This window comes from Hyperolius riggenbachi, chromosome 1 (assembly GCF_040937935.1).
Source record: "Hyperolius riggenbachi isolate aHypRig1 chromosome 1, aHypRig1.pri, whole genome shotgun sequence".
In the NCBI taxonomy this organism is placed as follows: domain Eukaryota; kingdom Metazoa; phylum Chordata; class Amphibia; order Anura; family Hyperoliidae; genus Hyperolius; species Hyperolius riggenbachi.
In genome coordinates, this window is record NC_090646.1 from 657,017,016 (window position 1) to 657,035,104 (window position 18,089).

General features: G+C 47.6%; 1 protein-coding gene across 3 annotated transcripts in view; it reads left to right on the top strand.

Moving 5' to 3' along the window:
• The first annotated feature begins 5,856 nt into the window (after positions 1-5,856).
• PIK3C3 (phosphatidylinositol 3-kinase catalytic subunit type 3) overlaps positions 5,857-18,089 on the top strand; it is a 206,968-nt gene continuing 194,735 nt past the window's right edge. Inside the window, exons 1-3 of one of the 3 annotated variants that reach the window (XM_068252072.1) lie at positions 5,857-6,044; positions 11,826-12,014; positions 17,640-17,783. In XM_068252072.1, coding sequence (XP_068108173.1) covers positions 5,977-6,044; positions 11,826-12,014; positions 17,640-17,783 — 401 coding nt within the window. In that variant the 5' untranslated portion in view covers positions 5,857-5,976. The remainder of the gene's footprint in view (positions 6,045-11,825; positions 12,015-17,639; positions 17,784-18,089) is intronic. The other 2 variants (XM_068252078.1, XM_068252086.1) reach the window with 2 other exon arrangements.

Here is an 18,089-nt window from a genome sequence, read left to right on the forward strand (position 1 = left end):
AAAAATAGCTATTTTTTTTACTATTTTTATTTCTCTCCCTCCCCCTCTCCCTCCCGCCATTCACAGTGATCGGCTGTCATAGGCATCAGCCTATGAGAGCCGATTGCTCTCGTGCATCCCAGGGGACAGCCGTGTCACACAGCTGTCCCCAGTACATCACTGCCTTAGATCGCAGCGCTGTACAATGTAAATAGACGGCGGTAACAGTCTCCTAGCAGCGATCGCTGCTGGGAGACTGATGACGGAGCGGCGCGCACAATTTCCTGCAAAACCACGCCCCAGGACTTCACGCCAATTGGCGTTAAGCGGTCTTGGGGCTGTCGCCGCGTCTGCGCCACTTGTCGTGTAGCAGTCGTTAATCCCGTTTCCATTTATGCGTTTTCTAAGGGCCCATTTCCACTTGTGCCCGCATGCCAGTACTTGTGGTGATGCGAGGACGCTCTACCCGTGCGCCATGTACACAATACATGGGGGCCCCCAGCAACACTTTGATGGGGCTCCCCCATTGTTCACACCCCTTCCATTGCCTCCCCCTGGTGACCCTCAGGCCGGTTTCACACTGCATATTGGGGCAGCACGGTGGTGTAGTGGTTAGCGCTCTCGCCTTGCATCCCTGAGTCCCCAGTTCAAATCCCAGCCAGGTCAACATCTGCAAGGAGTTTGTATGTTCTCCCTGTGTCTGTGTAGGTTTCCTCCGGGCATGTCAGTTTCCTCCCACATTCCAAAAACATACAGATAAGTTAATTGGCTTCCACTAAATTGTCCATAGACTATGATACATACTCTACACGATGCACACATAGACTTATGGCTATGGTAGGGATTAGATTGTGAACCCCTCCGAGGGACAGTTAAGTGACAAGACAATATACTCTGTACAGCGCTGCGTAATATGTCAGTGCTATATTAATAAAAAAAAGGCGACTTTAGCCAGAGGTGACTGGTGGACACAGTCCATACCCATACCTCCCAACATTTGAAGATGTGAAAGAGGGACACTTAAGTCACGTCCCCTGTGCGGCCTTAAGCCACACCCTTGCTTTTGCAGGAAGGTGACAATGGGAGGAATGAGTTTGCGGAGGAGGGTGCCAGTGGGTGGGAGAGGGTGACACTGGGTGGAAAGGAGGGTGCCAGTGGGTGGGGGAGGTAGGTGGAGGGTGTTAGTGGAAAGTGGAGGGTGTCAGTGGGCAGAGAGGAGGGTGCCAGTGAGCAGGGAGGAGGGTGAACCTGGGTGGGGAGGAGGGTGCCAGTGGGTAGGAGGAGGGTGTCAGTGGGTAGGAGAAGGGTGACACTGGGTGGGGAGGAGGGTGCCAGTGGGTGGAAAGGAGGGTGCCACTGGGTAGGGGAGAAAGGTGCCAGTGGGTAGGAGGAGGGTGACACTGGGTGGGGAGCAGGGTACCTGTGGGAGGAAAGGAGGGTGCCACTGGGTGGGGGAGAAAGGTGCCAGTTGGTAGGAGGAGGGCGACACTGGGTGGGGAGGAGGGTGCCAGTCAAAAAGAAGAGGGTGCCAGTTCGTGGGGAGGAGGGTGCCAGTGGGTGGGGAGGAGGGTACCTGTGGGTGGAAAGGAGGGTGACACTGGGTGGGGGAGAAAGGTGCCAGTAGGTAGGAGGAGGGTGACACTGGGTGGGGAGGAGGGTGCCAGTGGGTAGGAGGAGGGTGTCAGTGGGTAGGAGAAGGGTGACACTGGGTGGGGAGGAGGGTGCCAGTGGGTGGAAAGGAGGATGCCACTGGGTCGGGGAGAAAGGTGCCAGTGGGTAGGAGGAAGGTGTCAGTGGGTAGGAGGAGGCTGTCAGTCAGCAAATAAGAGGGTGCCAGTGGGTGGGGAGGAGGGTGCCAGTGGGTTGGGAGGAGGGTGCCAGTGGGTGGGGAGCAGGGTGTCAGTGGGTAGGAGGAGGGTGCCAGTCAGCAAAGAGGGTGCCAGTGGGTGGGGAGGAGGGTGCCATTGGGTGGGGAGGAGGGTGTCAGTGGGTAGGAGGAGGATGCCAGTCAGCAAAGAGGGTGCCAGTGGGTGGGGAGGAGGGTGCCATTGGGTGGGGAGGAGGGTGTCAGTGGGTAGGAGGAGGGTGCCAGTGAGCAAAGAGGGTGCCAGTGGGTGGGGAGGAGGGTGCTAGTGGTTAGGGGGTCGTCAGTGGAGGGGGGGAGAATGCCCGTGGGTGAGGAAGAAGGTGTCCCTGTGTGGGGAGGAAATTGCCTGGGCAGAGAAAAGATGAAAGAAATGATCGAGGCGCCAGCCGCGCCAATAAGGGATGCGGGAGCCGGCTTTATTCCTCCCTCCCTTCCTCTGAATGCCCCCACCTGCTGTAAATGTGTCCCCCCTGTAGGCAGTGTGTGCGCAGTGGAGCGGTAGGTCCTCTTACCGCAATCCATGCGCACCGGCAACTAGTCTCTTGCTTCCTGTGACGTCATGGTAAACAGGAAGCAGGAGACTAGTTGCCGGTGCGCATGGATTGCGGTAAGAGGACCTACCGCTCCGCTGCGCACACACTGCCTACGGGGGAAAGGAACACATTCACAGCAGGTGGGGGCATTCAGAGGAAGGGAGGGAGGAATAAAGCCGGCTCCCGCATCCCTTATTGGCGCGGCTGGCGCCTCGATCATTTCTGTCATCTCTTCTCTCCCCAGCCGGCCGGGACTTATGGGGGGCTTCCCGGGATAGCAGGAGAGCCCCCCCAAATCGGGAGAATCCCGACCAATCCGGGACGGTTAGGGGGCATGCATACCTGCCAATTTTTTGAAATCAGAAAGAGGGAGACGTAAGCCACGCCCTTGCCACACCTCTAAAAAACATCCTTGTTCATTTTCCTTTATATTCATATTTGAATTTAAGAAATATATTAACCACTTCACAACTGAAGGGTTTTGCCCCTTGAGCACCAGAGCAATTTTCACCTTTCAGCGCTTCTTCCATTCATTTGTCTATAACTTTATTATTACTTATTGCAATTAAATAAACTATATCTTGTTTTTTTCGCCACCAATTAGGCTTTCTTTATGCTGGGAATACACGATGCGTTTTTGCATTCGTTTTTGCCATCGTTTTCGCTTTCGATCGATTCTACTCTCGATTCACTGCTCGATTCCCCTCTCGATTCCTTATCTTTTCTTATCAATTACATTCACTTGAATGAGGAGAATCGAAACGAAAGTAGAATCGACCAGATCCAACAGGTTGGAATTTATCTATCGAACCCATCTATCTAAAGTAAAAACTTAACGTGTATTCCCAGCATTAGGTGGGACATTATGATAAGAATTATTTTGTTCTAAATGTGTTTTAATGGGAAAATAGGAAAAAAATGTGGGAAAAAAATCATTATTTTTCAGTTTTCGGCCATTACAGTTTTTAAATAATGCATGCTACTGTAATTAAACGCCATGAAATGTATTTGCCCATTTGTCCCGGTTATTACACCGTTTAAATTATGTCCCTATCACGTTTGGTGCCAATATTTTATTTGGAAATAAAGGTGCATTTGGGAGGTAATGAGTTAATTTATAGTGTAAAAAGTATGTACAGTGATGTGAAAAACTATTTGCCCCCTTCCTGATTTCTTATTTTTTTGCATGTTTGTCACATTTAAAGGTTTCTGCTCATCAAAAAAAAAACTATTAGTCAAAGATAACATAATTGAACACAGAATGCAGTTTTAAATGATGGTTTTTATTATTTAGTGAGAAAAAAAACTCCAAACCTACATGGCCCTGTGTGAAAAAAAAATTGCCCCCTGAACCTAATAACTGGTTGGGCCACCCTTAGCAGCAATAACTGCAATCAAGCGTTTGCGATAACTTGCAACGAGTCTTTTACAGCGCTCTGGAGAAATTTTGGCCCACTCATCTTTGCAGAATTGTTGTAATTCAGCTTTATTTGAGGGTTTTCTAGCATGAACCGCCTTTTTAAGGTCATGCCACAACATCTCAATAGGATTCAGGTCAGGACTTTGACTAGGCCACTCCAAAGTCTTCACTTTGTTTTTCTTCAGCCATTCAGAGGTGGATTTGCTGGTGTGTTTTGGGTCATTGTTCTGCTGCAGCACCCAAGATCGCTTCAGCTTGAGTTGACGAAAAGATGGCCGGACATTCTCCTTCAGGATTTTTTGGTAGACAGTAGAATTCATGGTTCCATCTATCACATCAAGCCTTCCAGGTCCTGAAGAAGCAAAACAACCCCAGACCATCACACTACCACCACCATATTTTACTGTTGGTATGATGTTCTTTTGCTAAAATGCTGTGTTACTTCTACGCCAGATGTAACGGGACACGCACCTTCCAAAAAGTTCAACTTTTGTCTCGTCGGTCCACAAGGTATTTTCCCAAAAGTCTTGACAATCATTGAGATGTTTTTTAGCAAAATTGAGACGAGCCTTAATGTTCTTTTTGCTTAAAAGTGGTTTGCGCCTTCGATATCTGCCATGCAGGCCGTTTTTGCCCAGTCTCTTTCTTATGGTGGAGTCGTGAATACTGACCTTAATTGAGGCAAATGAGGCCTGCAGTTCTTTAGATGTTGTCCTGGGGTCTTTTGTGGCCTCTCGGATGAGTTTTCTGTGCGCTCTTGGGGTAATTTTGGTCGGCCGGCCACTCCTGGGAAGGTTTATCACTGTTCCATGTTTTTGCCATTTGTGGATAATGGCTCTCACTGTAGTTCGCTGGAGTCCCAAAGCTTTAGAAATGGCTTTATAACCTTTACTAGACTGATAGATCTCAATTACTTTTGTTCTCATTTGTTCCTGAATTTCTTTGGATCTTGGCATGATGTCTAGCGTTTGAGGTGCTTTTGGTCTACCTGTGTCAGATAGCTCCTATTTAAGTGATTTCTTGGTTGAAACAGGCGTGGCAGTATTCAGGCCTGGGGTTAACTACAGAAATTGAATTCAGGTGTGATAAACCAGTCAAGTTATTTTTTAACAAGGGGGGGGGGGGGGGGGCAATCACTTTTTTACACAGGGCCATGTAGATTTGGAGTTTTTTTTCTCACTAAATAATAAAAACCATCATTTAAAACTGCATTTTGTTTTCAATTATGTTATCTTTGACTAATAGTTAACGGTTTTTGATGAGCAGAAACATTTAAGTGTGACAAACATGCAAAAGAATAAGAAATCAGGAAGGGGGCAAATAGTTTTTCACATCACTGTATTTGTATATGAAAAATGTTTTGGATGTAGTTTTACTATTTGGCCACAAGATGGCCACAGTAAGTTTTTTTTGCATGCGTCGTCCTGTAAGCGTAAGAAGTTCAATGAGGCTGGGAATTTTTTTTTCACAATGATCGGGCTGCTTCTCATAGAAGCAGCCATAGAAGCAGCCGATCATTGCTGGGGGGCTGAGATCAACGAAAGGGAACGTTTTTTCCCGTTCATTGATCTCTGGGCGAGCGGCCGGCGGCGTGCACGAGCGCAAGCAATCGGGAGCACGGACAGCGGCAGGAGGTGCGTATATCTACACTCCTGTGGGGAAAGGGTGTTAAAAGGAGCATAGATATACGCACCCATGGTGGTAAGGTGGTTAATTTGAAGGATGGGATTAAAGTTTAGAGTCAGTGAAACACATTTTCAGTAGAAAAATACACATATATCCATAGATCTGTTCATCAGTCCGGAAAGAGGGACAAATGAGGAGGAAAGAGGGACAGGGGCTGGACTGTCCCTCCAATAGAGGGACAAGTGGGAGCTATGCACAGTCTGTACAGGATCTCTGCCAGCCACAACATGGCGGCCACGCGTCGTCCTCACCACACGGAAGCCGCCAGCCAGTCGTACGTCATGTGACTAGAGACTTCCGGGGAGGCGTGGCTACCAATCAGCTGTGAGGGCGGGACACGCTTCCCTTGTTGCCGTGGCGACGGCTGGTGACCCGGAAGAGGATGCTCTGGAGCAGCCAATAAGAGAGCGGAGCCGGGGCAAGCGGGTTTCTGCCTCACTCACTGTTGTTTTACTTTAAATTTCCCGTGTCACCCCCGCACTGCTGCTGCCATGGCCGACGCGGAGCGCTTCTACTACGTGTACAGCTGCGATCTCCCCGTCACCGTGCAGCTCAAGATGTGAGTGTGTCCCCTTCTACATCAACTACACATCACTGTACCCCTCCCTCCATTACCATCTGCACCCCCTACTCTCCCCTCATCTGTAACCCCTCCATCACCTGACTCCATCCTCCCCCGTCACCGTGCAGCTCAAGATGTGAGTGTGTCCCATCCGCCTCTGTGCTCCCCTCCTCCATCATCATCTGCTACTCTCCCATCCTCTGTAACCCCCTCCATCATAAACCTCCATCATCTGATTCCATCCTCCCCCCGTCACCACCGTGCAGCTCAAGATGTGAGTGTGTGTGTGTCCCTTGTCCGCCTCTGTGGTCCCCTCCTCCTATATCAACTGCCCTGCACCTCCATTACCATCTGCACCAACACCTGCCCTGCACCCCTCCCTCCATCATCATCCATCATCTACACCCCCTGCCATCATCTGCTACTTCCCCTCATCTGTTACCCCCTCCGCCTGCCCAGCACTGTACCCACCGCTCCATCATCAACACCCCCATCACCTGCCACCATCCCTCCCTCAATCACCTGCCCTGCTCTGGATCTCCCCATCATTTCCCGAAACTGTACCCCCTTATCACCTGCTCCACACTGTACCCACCTTCCCCCAACATCTGCCACTATCCCTCCCCATCTGTTACCCCTGCATCATCTCCCTTGCACTGTACCCCCTTCCATCAACCACCCCATCACCTGACACCCCCATCCCCCAGTTGCCTGTTCCACACTTTATCCACCCCCTCCATCTCCTGAAACAATACTCCATCCCAGAGCCGGTGTAATGTCTGATTGCGCTGCCCGGAAGCTCTCTTCCACACTGAGTAGCACGCATGCTCAGTGTGAAGGTAATGATGCTGCTGGAGGTAAAATACTAAATATCTCCGCTCCCACACCTTACACTCCCCAAATTTTCAGGGTAGAGAGGGGACCCCCCCGAACTACCTCTATACCAAATTGCAGCCCCCGAGACCTGCTGGTTCAGGAGATTAGAGAAATCTATCTTGGGAACCAGCGGGTCTCGGGGGCTGCAATTTAGTATAGAGGTAGTTCGGGGGGGGGCCCTCTCTACCCTGAAAATTTGGGGAGTGTAAGAGGTGTGGGAGCGGAGATATTTAGTATTTTACCTCCAGCAGCATCATTCTATAGGAAATGTGGCCGCACAGTCTCCTACTGCACATGCGGGGCAGCGCAAATCCACAGGCAGCGTAATCAGACACGACACCGGGACAAGGTCCTTCAGCACCCAAGGCTGAGACAGCAAAGTGCGCCCCTTCATCCCTCCCACCCCAGCCATCACACACTGATTGCTATTAGCCTAAGGGGCGGCCTAGGGCCCCCAAAATCCCCAATACCTTAATCTCTAGTAATCTGGCTTGCAGTCACTGCTATGTATGCCCTTTTCTTATTTCTTTGTGCTTCAAACACAATTGGGAATGACAGCAGAATGAATTGTGCTCCCCTCCTACACTGCGCCCTGAGGCTGGAGCCTCTTCAGCCTCTGCCTTGGCCTGGCCCTGCTCCATCCCACCTAAGCTCCCCCCCAAAAAAAAAAAACCAAACCTATTAACCCTCCCCCATTACCTGTCCTGCTCTGTATCCTTTCTCCTTCATCTCCCAAATCTGTACCCCCCCCCCTCATCACCTCACTGTAACCCTCCCCCAATCGTCTGTCACTATACCTCCCATCTGTTAACTCACACACACACACACTGCCCCAAGATCTACCTCATCTGCACTGTACTTCCACCCCTCGCTCATCATCTGCCCCACACTTTATCCCCATGTTATTTGTCTGCACTGGGCACCCACCTCCCCAAATTTGCTTCGTCTGTGCCCTCCTGTCGCAGGAAACTTTATCCCTTCCCCCACTAGTTGCCTTTGTTTACCACATATACTCTGTTATCTTACTTCAGAGATTGTGTAGCTCAGCATGTGGGTGCCTCCCTTCACAATCCCTATCCTCCTCCCCCAGGCATATGTCAGGATCAGTGTCCAGCTGAGCATGTGATAGTCCCATAACAATACCCTGCCCTAATCCTCCCCAGCCATTCACAAACAGCTCACCTCTTCTGAGTACCTGAGGGACAGGCAGCATGACTCCCCTGAGAGATTCTGATATAAATATTTTAAGTAAATGGGTGTACCTTGAATTTTTTTGTTTTGCTGCATTTAAAACTGATCATGCCAACAAATTTTAGTTTTAGGGCTGTTTCACGCTACGTTGCGATTTGCACTCGCATTGCAACTGAGCTGAAAAGCCGCACTGTGTAGTAACTGTTGTGCATATTGAACGCTGAAAGTCTAACTGCTACTGTAAATGCACTCAGCATGCTTTGTTACTGTTTTGGCACTTAAAGAGGAACTTCGGCCTAAACAAACATGCTGTCATTAAGTTACATTAGTTATGTTGATTAATATAGATAGGTAATATAATCTCTTACCCACCCTGTTTGAAAAGAACAGGCAAATGTTTGATTTCATGATGGCAGCCATCTTTTTGGTTGAAAGTAGGTGACAGGGAGCATGAGACACAGTTCCAACGAGTACATTTGAAATCGGCGCCGGTAGACTTGGGCGCAGGATACAGCCGGTATATAGCTGATCCCGCTTCTGCACAAGTCCGGGCCGATTTAATTACTATTTACCCTCCAGGCCGCCATGGATAGTGGGGGAATGAAATAATTCGGCTTCCAGCAATTGCTGGAGGCCGAATTATGTTTTTAAGCAACCTCGGCTCCGTCCTCTGACGGAGCCGACGTTACTCACTGAGCGCTGCAATAGGAGGGATTCCTATTGTAGTCTATGGAGGCGCCGGCTGCGCCCAAATCTAGCAGCGCTGAAAAGCACTGCTCCGGTTCCAACTGTCCTGTGTGCTGATCACCTCTCCCAGTTGCTAGGCAACGTGAATAACATAGGCAATCCCATCATGCTTTGCACAGTATCAGGGAAAAAACCCTGGGCAGTTTTCTTTGATGGGTGGAGCTTAGCTTAAAATGCAGCTAAAAATGATGCTTTGGTAAGAAAAACAAAGTTCTGATGCTGTGAAACTGTTAAACACCAAGCCTTTTCAATTCTGCTGAGTAGATTTTTAGTCCGGAGGTTCACTTTAATGTCAATGCCCCATACAGAATATCATTGTATCCCGATGTAATGATTTTGTCCCTTGAGCCACCAATACAAGGGCACCTGAAGTGAGTGGGATATGTAGGGTGCCATATTGGTTTTCTGATAAACAATGCACAGTGCCTGTCTGTCCTGCTGATCCTCTGCCTCTAATGCGACCCACATGATGCGTTTTTTCGATCCATTTTCCATTTATTTATTTTTTTTTCTCCGCTCAATTCTCTTTTCTAATCTATTTCCATTCATTTCTATAAGAGATTGAAAAGAAAAGGCAATCGAAAATAAGATCGGACATGCCGGAAATGATCTATCAAACCATCTATCTGCCGAAAAACCATATGGTGTATTCCCAGCATAATAGTTTTAGCCACAGACCCCGAACAAGCATGCAGCAGATCAGATGTTTTTGACTGAAGTCTGACTGCATTTGCTGCATGCTTGTTTCAGGTGTGTGATTCAGACACTACTGATACATGAACTGCCATGCAACTTGTAAGTTTCAGATTCCATACATCTCTCACTTCAGGTGTCCATTAATTGTGTTGTACAATGTGCTTGGAGGTGTGTAAAGGCCCATAGACACACCTGACTCGAGTTGGCTGAGACGGCAGATAGCAACCGCCTCATCTGATGATCATACATGTGTGCGGAGGCACCTGGTCCCTGATGCACAAGCGTCTCGCCCAGCGGCATGACTCACTTGGCCAACTTCATTGTTCCTGCTGCTCTGCTGTCCATCATGTGCTGTCATGGATGCGCCACTCTGTTGTCCCTCCCACATACCCTTCCCCCACCCGCATATAAATACAGCGCGTCATCCGATACACAGCAGTATTGGCCAAGGGGATCAGGTTTTGATTCCTGATGGGCGACATTAGCATTTTGGTGTGTACGCACCCTCAAGGCTCATACACACATCAGACCATAGTCTTTGGAAAATGAAAGATCACAGACCAATCTTACCCCCTTCCATGTAGTATGAGAGCCATACACAGTCTATTCTATGGAGCTGAACTCCCCATCAGATAGAAATCTTTGCAAGATGCTGCACACAAAGATGCTGTACACATGCAACAGATCAGTATCTGCAAAAGATCTGTTCCTGCAAAATGCATTCATAGTCTATGGGATCTGCAGATCCTCATACTCCTACACATCTTGTTTAACACATTCATCTGCAGATCAGACCCACCAGGATGGATCTTCGGATCTGCAGATGATTGTCAGATATGCAGATGAATGTCACTTAAACAAGGTGTGTATGATGATCTGCAGATCTCATAGACTATGAATGCAATTTGCAGGAACGGATCTTTCGCAGATACTGATCTTTTGTGTCTGTACAGCATCTGTGTGTGCAGCATCTTGCAAAGATTTTTTTTCTGATGGGAAGTTCAGCTCCATAGAAAAGACTGAAGGTATGGCTCTCATACTACATGGTCTGTGATCTTTCATTTTCCAAAGACTATAGTCTGATGTGTGTACGTAGCTTTAGAATGCCAATCATTGTTTCTGTTAGTTTGCCCCGCAGTTGTCTCCTGGTGTTGGCTTGTTTCCATTTCAATAATGTGTTGAGTTGGAAAATTGAGACTGTTTGGTATCCTCTTTCCTGTTGCTCGATGAGTTTTGCTAGCCCTGCCACCTCCCTCACCATAGTACAGAGACTGCTTGGTAGGTAGTCCCAACAGCACGTCACTACCAAGCGGTCACCGAACATGGGTATACAGTGTTCTCCCCAGAATTATTTTCCAGCCGGGTGGCATGAAATAGTAGCCGGGTGGGGAGAGATGAAAATGCAGGGCAACTCTGCTTACAGCATAGGAGGTGGTGAGGAGGTGAGCCAATGACGGCCGGGTGGTCACTAAATCTAGCCGGGTGGAGCACCCAGCTAAAAGAGCCTGGGGAGAACACTGGGTATACATAGGATTATTTTGGCTAACGGACTTCTTCACTTTTTTTTTTTTTGAGCAGACAGAATATGATTTTCCTCTAATATTATTGGGCATCTAACGTCAATCTTTTCCAATACCTGTGATATTTGATTATGTAGATTTGGTTGTAATTTTGATTTATAGCTCAGTTTCGGCCTTAAAGTGGATCCAAGATGAAAAACTAACTAGAACAAGTAACTTGTCACTATATCTTATCTAAAGTTTAGATGATTTACACACCAAATCTAGCTGCAAACGGCTTCAACAGTATATGATTATTTCTTCCTGTGATACAATGAGAGCAACCATATTCTGCTTGTTGTCATTACACACAGGCAAGCTGCCCTACATCCCCAGCTCTCAACCTGTGAAAACTTCTCTCCCCTCTGCCACTGACTAAATAATTTATACATAATTGTAAAAATGAAGCACTTTATTACATTGTTTTCACAGAGTTCCTCTTTAAGATTTACTTTATCAAAGCAGAATAATGCTAATAATTTCATAATCTCCGGTATGTCCGATCTGCTCCTGATTGAGAACAGGCTTGATATTGTGCAGTACTGATCTGAAAATCGATCCTGTTCTTGATTAGGAGCAGATTGTACATGCTGGAAATGATCGATTTGACCATCCTGAATGGAAACTGCATCATGTGTTCCTGCCTTTAGTTTATCCACATTCTTGTTCAGCAGCTTTAGTTTGTTATATTTTTGTTTCATGTATACAGAGGCAGCCTGGAAGGGAAGCGGGAGCAGAAGAGCTACAAGGCGGTGCTGCAGGACCCCATGCTGAAGTTCTCTGGCCTCTATCAGGACCAATGCTCCGACCTGTATGTGACCTGCCAGGTGTTTGCGGATGGGAAGCCCATGGCCCTGCCTGTGAGGACCTCCTACAAAGCCTTCAGCACTAGATGGAAGTAAGTGCGGGACGTGATACTAGCCCTTGCGGAGCCACAGCATAAGTTGGGTGCTGGTTGGTGCCGATAGTAAAGATATCAGTAGTTTACATTACCAATGTTTTACTATAGACTTTACCGGTACCCATTCTCACACTAACCCCCTCTCCAAGTGCCTAACACTCACACAAATACCCTGGTGTGCTGTAAATCCTGCCTGCCGATAGTTAGCTTTAGTATGGTAACCTTTCTACTAACCTCCCCTCCTAATACGTAACACTAATCCTCGGCTCCCAAAAAAACACTATTTGTACCAGATGGTCTACATCTACACAATAGAAGATCGTCTCGTCTTCATTCTTCCCTACGTCATAGCTGATTGGCTACCACTGCCACCGCATCAGCTGCCCAACTTCACCTGGGTGCCTCATTGCCAATACTTGGCGTCTAGAAGACACCTGCTGATTTCCTCCCCACAGAAATGACCTGAGCAGTTTGGCACCTCTCCAGTCCCTACTAAACTGCTGCTCATCTTATCCACCTCTCCTCCTGCTCCTCTGAGGCAGCCCCTTTCTGCCAATCTATCCATAGGCTACCTGTTACCAGAGCTGTGGAGTCGGTACAAAAATCCTCTGACTCCTCAGGTTAGGATTCTTCCGACTTCTCGACTCCTCAGGTTAGGATTCCTCCGACGACTCTAATTTGCGTATTACAATCTTGTTGGTTGAAAGTATGTAACATGAAATTCGTCTCTTAACTGCCAACGCTTAGGAATTTTAAAATACAACTGAAGTGAGAGGGATATGGAGGCTGCCATTTTTATTACCTTTTAAACAATACCAGTTTCCTGGCTAGCCGTCTGATCTTCTGCCTCTAATACTTTTAGTCATAGACTAAAACTAGTCCTTGGTAAGAGTACTTGTAGAAGACAGGAACAAAGAACATTTATCTCGCCCTAGGCAATGTGACTGTGGGTACATGTAAGAGTGATGTGCAGGTACTCTGCAGCAGGGCTGTGGAGTCAGTACAAAAATCTTCCAACTCCGACTCCTCAGTTTATGAAACCATCGACTCCAGCTCCGGGTACCCAAAATGGCTTCAACTCCAACTCCTTAGTCTAATGCTTACCAGGGCTGTGGATTTTGTACAAAAATCATCCGACTCAGACTCCTCCAGTTTATGAAGTCACCGACTCTGGGTACCCAAAATTTCTCCGAATCCTCAACTCTACAGCCCTGCTCTGCAGGAGAATGAGGCTATCCTTCCTTTATTACACAGTCTTCATGTACAATCTGAACCAGTTTATGGGTGATAGACAACACCTGTGTTCAATGTGCACAACATTCTCAGTGGATCCCCTGCAGCTCTGTGGGAAGTGCATATGTATTCTATAGTACTACTGTGTGTAACTAATTTCATGCCTCAGGTTTACTTTGTTTTATACATACCTGGGGCTTCCTCCAGCCCCCTTCAGGCTAATCAGTCCCTCGCTGTCCACCTCCACCATCTGGATCTTCTGTTATGAGTCCAGATACTTGAGCCTGTCAGGCATAGTGCGCATGCACACACTCTGCTGCCGGGGGCATTCTACACCTGCGCAGCACTATTGCGCAGGTGCAGAATGCTCCTGGCTGTGGGAGCGGCACGTGGCCAGACAACGCTGACTGGCTGAATTACCGGGACTCATAGCAGAAGATCCAGGTGGTGGAGGAGGACAGCGAGGGATTGATTAGCCTGAAGGGGGCTGGAGGAAGCCCCAGGTATGTATAAAACATTTATTTTCATCTGTCTCAGGTACCCTTTAATTCGTAGTCACCAAACCCTATTTTAACATATCAAATTATTTGATTTCATGAGCAAAAGGGAGTGCATACATTTGCATAAATCAGCATCAACGTGAATTCTTTCCATCTCGTTGACCATCTCTATTAGTGACACGGCTACACATCAGGCTTTATTATTACAACATAGATGTTTAGTATACACTGACCTAAATGATTATTAGGAACACCTGTTTAATTTCTCATTAACGCAATTATCTAATCAACCAATCACATGGCAGTTGCTTCAATGCATTTAGGGGTGTGGTCCTGGTCAAGACAATCTCCTGAACTCCAAAGTGAATGTCAGAATGGGAAATTTTTGAGCATGGCATGGTTGGTGCCAGGCGGGCTAGTCTGAGTATTTCACAATCTGCTCAGTTACTGGGATTTTCACGCACAGTATGCGGCAGTCCTGTGGGGGGGGGGGGGGGGGGGGCCTTGTTGATGCTAGAGGTCAGAGAATGGGCCAACTGATTCAAGCTGATAGAGCAACGTTGACTGAAATAACCACTCGTTACAACCGAGGTATGCAGCAAAGCATTTGTGAAGCCACAACACGCACAGACCTGAGGCGGATGTGCTACAACAGCAGAAGACCCCACCGAATACCACTCATCTCCAACTACAAATAGGAAAAAGAGGCTACAATTTGCATGAGCTCACCAAAATTGGACAGTTGAAGACTGGAAAAATGTTGCCTGGTCTGAGTCGATTACAATTTGAATGTCTCAACAGAAGAGTCAGAATTTGGTGTAAACAGAATGAGAACATGGATCCATCATGCGTTGTAACCACTGTGCAGGCTGCTGGTGGTGGTGTAATGGTGTGGGGGATGATTTCTTGGCACACTTTAGGCCCCTTAGTGCCAATTGGTTTAAATGCCACGGGCTACCAGAGCATTTACTAGCCATGTCCATCCCTTCATGACCACCATGTACCCATCCTCTGATGGCTACTTCCAGCAGGATAATGCACCATGTCACAAAGCTCCAATCATTTCAAATTGGTTTCTTGAACATGACTGAGTTCACTGTACTAAAATGGCCCCCACAGTCACCAGATCTCAACCCAATAGAGAATCTTTGGGATGTGATGGAACGGGAGCTTCGTGCCCTGGATGTGCATCCCACAAATCTCCATCCACTGCAAGATGCTTTCCTATCAATATGGGCCAACATTTCTAAAGAATGCTTTCAGCACCTTGTTGAATCAATGCCATGTAGAATTAAGGCAGGTCTGAAGGCGAAAGGGGGTCAAACACCGTATTATGGTGTTCCTAAAAATCCTTTAGCTGAGTGTATATACAGTATAAAAGATTCCTGTGTACACCTCGTATATACTGTACAGTCACAATCAGATGTGTATATCTGACTTTGAAAATACGGGGACTGCTTTATTGAAGCAGCACAAGTAACTAATTTTTCATAGGTTTATTTCATGTTTGTGGACTAAGCACAGCTATTACTGTGTATATATAAATTATTTATGATGGCTATTATCTGAGAAATGGAACATTTTATCAGATTTTCTATTTTAATTACAGTTTAAATTCATTAGGAGTCTGTGCGTTTTCCCACTCCAGGTACCCAAAAATTGCTCTGACTCCTCGATTCTGACTCCACAGGCCTGCCTGTTAGGGCCAGTGCACACCAAAAACCGCTAGCAGATCCGCAAAACGCTAGAGGTTTTTGAAGCCGATTTCAGAGCGATTCTAGGCATGTTTAGAGAGGTTTCCTAAACATGCCTAGCGTTTTTGTGTAGCAGATTTCAAATATTGTTACAGTGAAGCTGTTACTGAACAGCTTCTGTAACAAAAACGCCTGGAAATCCGCTCTGAAAAAAAGCTAGATCAGAGCGGTTTTCCACTTTCCTATACTTAACATTGAGGCAGAAACGCCTCAGAAATGTAAAAAAATGCTGCAGCCCCCGAGTTTGCGTTTGGGGGAAAAACGAGCAGCTCTGGTGTGCACCATCCCATTCACTTTAATTAGCCAAGCCGTTTTCCCCATGCAAGCATTTTAAAAAAACGCTGCAGAACTGCTCTGGTGTGCACCAGCCCTCACTCAGATATCCTACAAAGCTCTACATGCATACAAAGTTCTACATAAACTGTCCTCTCCATACACTTCCTCTTCAGATACCGCCCCGCACGGAACCTTCGCTCCTCCCAGGAGACCCTTTTGTCTTCTAGCTTGGTCTCCTCTCACTCCTGCCTCCAGGACTTCTCATGAGCGGCCCCTCTACTTTGCAGCTCTCTCCCACAACAGTCGTGCTCTGAGCCTGGAAATCTTTGAACGTATTCTAAAAACAGAACTTTTCAGACAAGCCAATAAACTGCTATAGGTAGCATTGGAGGTTCACTGCCTCATCTACTAACCCCTGTGTCTGCTTCCCTTTTTTTCCACCCCACTACCCTCTAGATTGTAAGCTCGCAAGGGCAGGACTCTCCTCCTATTGTGTTTTATTTTGCTGCAATTTACCTCATGAACGTGTACCAATTTTAGTGATCTCTCAAACCACACTTTAACTATGTATGCAGCTGCACTTGTATTGCTGGATGTCATGACTATACAGTGTCTTGAACTTCTCGTTTCTGTTATATACTATGTACAGAGCTACGGTAGATGTTGATGTCCCATTTCACATCTATACACATCCTCCATTGGCAAGGTTATCTCCTCCATGGGTTTTAACTATCATCTGTATGCAGATGACACCCAAATCTACCTCCACGCCCCTGACATCTCGACCACTACCCTGGACAAGGTGTCCTCCTGCCTATCAGCCATCTCCTCCTGGATGTCCACTAGGTTCCTGAAACTAAATCTAGACAAAACGGAATTTATGATCTTCCCACCCCGGCTATCCATGAAACTCCCAGATGTGCATGTCACTGTTAACCACACTACCATTCGACCTACCTCTCAAGCCCACTGTCTGGGTGTCACCCTGGACTCCGCACTCTCCTTCACTCCCCACATCCAAAACCTCACAAAGACCTGCAACTTCCACCTTCGTACCATCTGTAAGAGTCACCCTTTCCTGACCTCTGCCACCACCAAACTCCTCATCCAAGCCCTCATAATTTCCCGCCTCGACTACTGCAATGCCCTTCTCTCTGGTCTCCCTATGACCTGAATAGCTCGCTGCAGTCCATGAATGCGGCTGCCAGAATTATCCACTCCTCCCATCGCTCCACCAGGGCAGCTCCCCTCTGTAAATCCCTCCACTGGCTTTCCTATCCAGTCCAGAATCAGATTCAAGATATTGTCTGACCTACAAATTTGTCCACATAACCTGTCCAACCTACATTTCCGATCTTACTCAGAGGTACACACCTAGCCGCTCACTCCATTCCTGCAATGAACTTCGCCTGACTGTGCCCCATCACCCAGTCCCATGCACGCCTCCAGGACTTCTCAAGAGCTGCTCCAACACTATGGAACTCTCTACCTCCACCCATTAGGGCAGCCCCCTCCAACATCTTCAAGAAGGCCCTCAAAACTTGCCTTTTCACTCTGACCTACCCCCCCCCCCCCCCCTCACTAGTGCTCTAACCCCACAGCTGAACTCTGGTCCCCTACCTTTCGTGTCCCTACCTCTCCTTCTAGATTGTAAGCCTTTGGACAGGGTCCTCCTCCTTTTGTGTCCTACCTGATCATGCACCTCCATTACTGTGCACCCATGCTATGCATTTGAGTGAACCTAACTTGCCTAATCTCCATGCTCCCATCCAGTGACTGACTAAGAATTGGCTGTGGTAAAGCCTCTGACTGCCTTCTCCTGTATTACACTGCTGATACGGTATTTTATCCTCTTTCAGTTGGAATGAGTGGCTGGACCTGCCAGTGAAGTTTGCAGATTTACCCAGAAACGCCCAGGTGGCTCTGACTATTTGGGACATCTATGGACCTGGGAAGGCCATCCCTGTGGGCGGGACAACAGTGTCGCTGTTTGGGAAGTGCGGGTAAGTCTGCTTATCTGTAGACCAGGCTTTAGGGTTCCTTGAGGGCTTTGCAGGGGTCCCCTGGTGTTTCTCCCTCCAGTGACAGCGGCCTCAGCTGTCTGGGTGAGAAACTTTCAAAACGACCTCCTGGCTCCTGTGTTCTCTTAACTTGATTTCTGTCCATCCTGAATTCTAGCTTCCCTACTTGTTCATCATTGGCACAATAAAGGGGACTTTTATGACCTATAACCACCATGCCGGATGCTGGTGTGTGGCAGCAAAAACATGGAAGTACGCGTGCTCTAATCACATAATTAAAGGGAATCT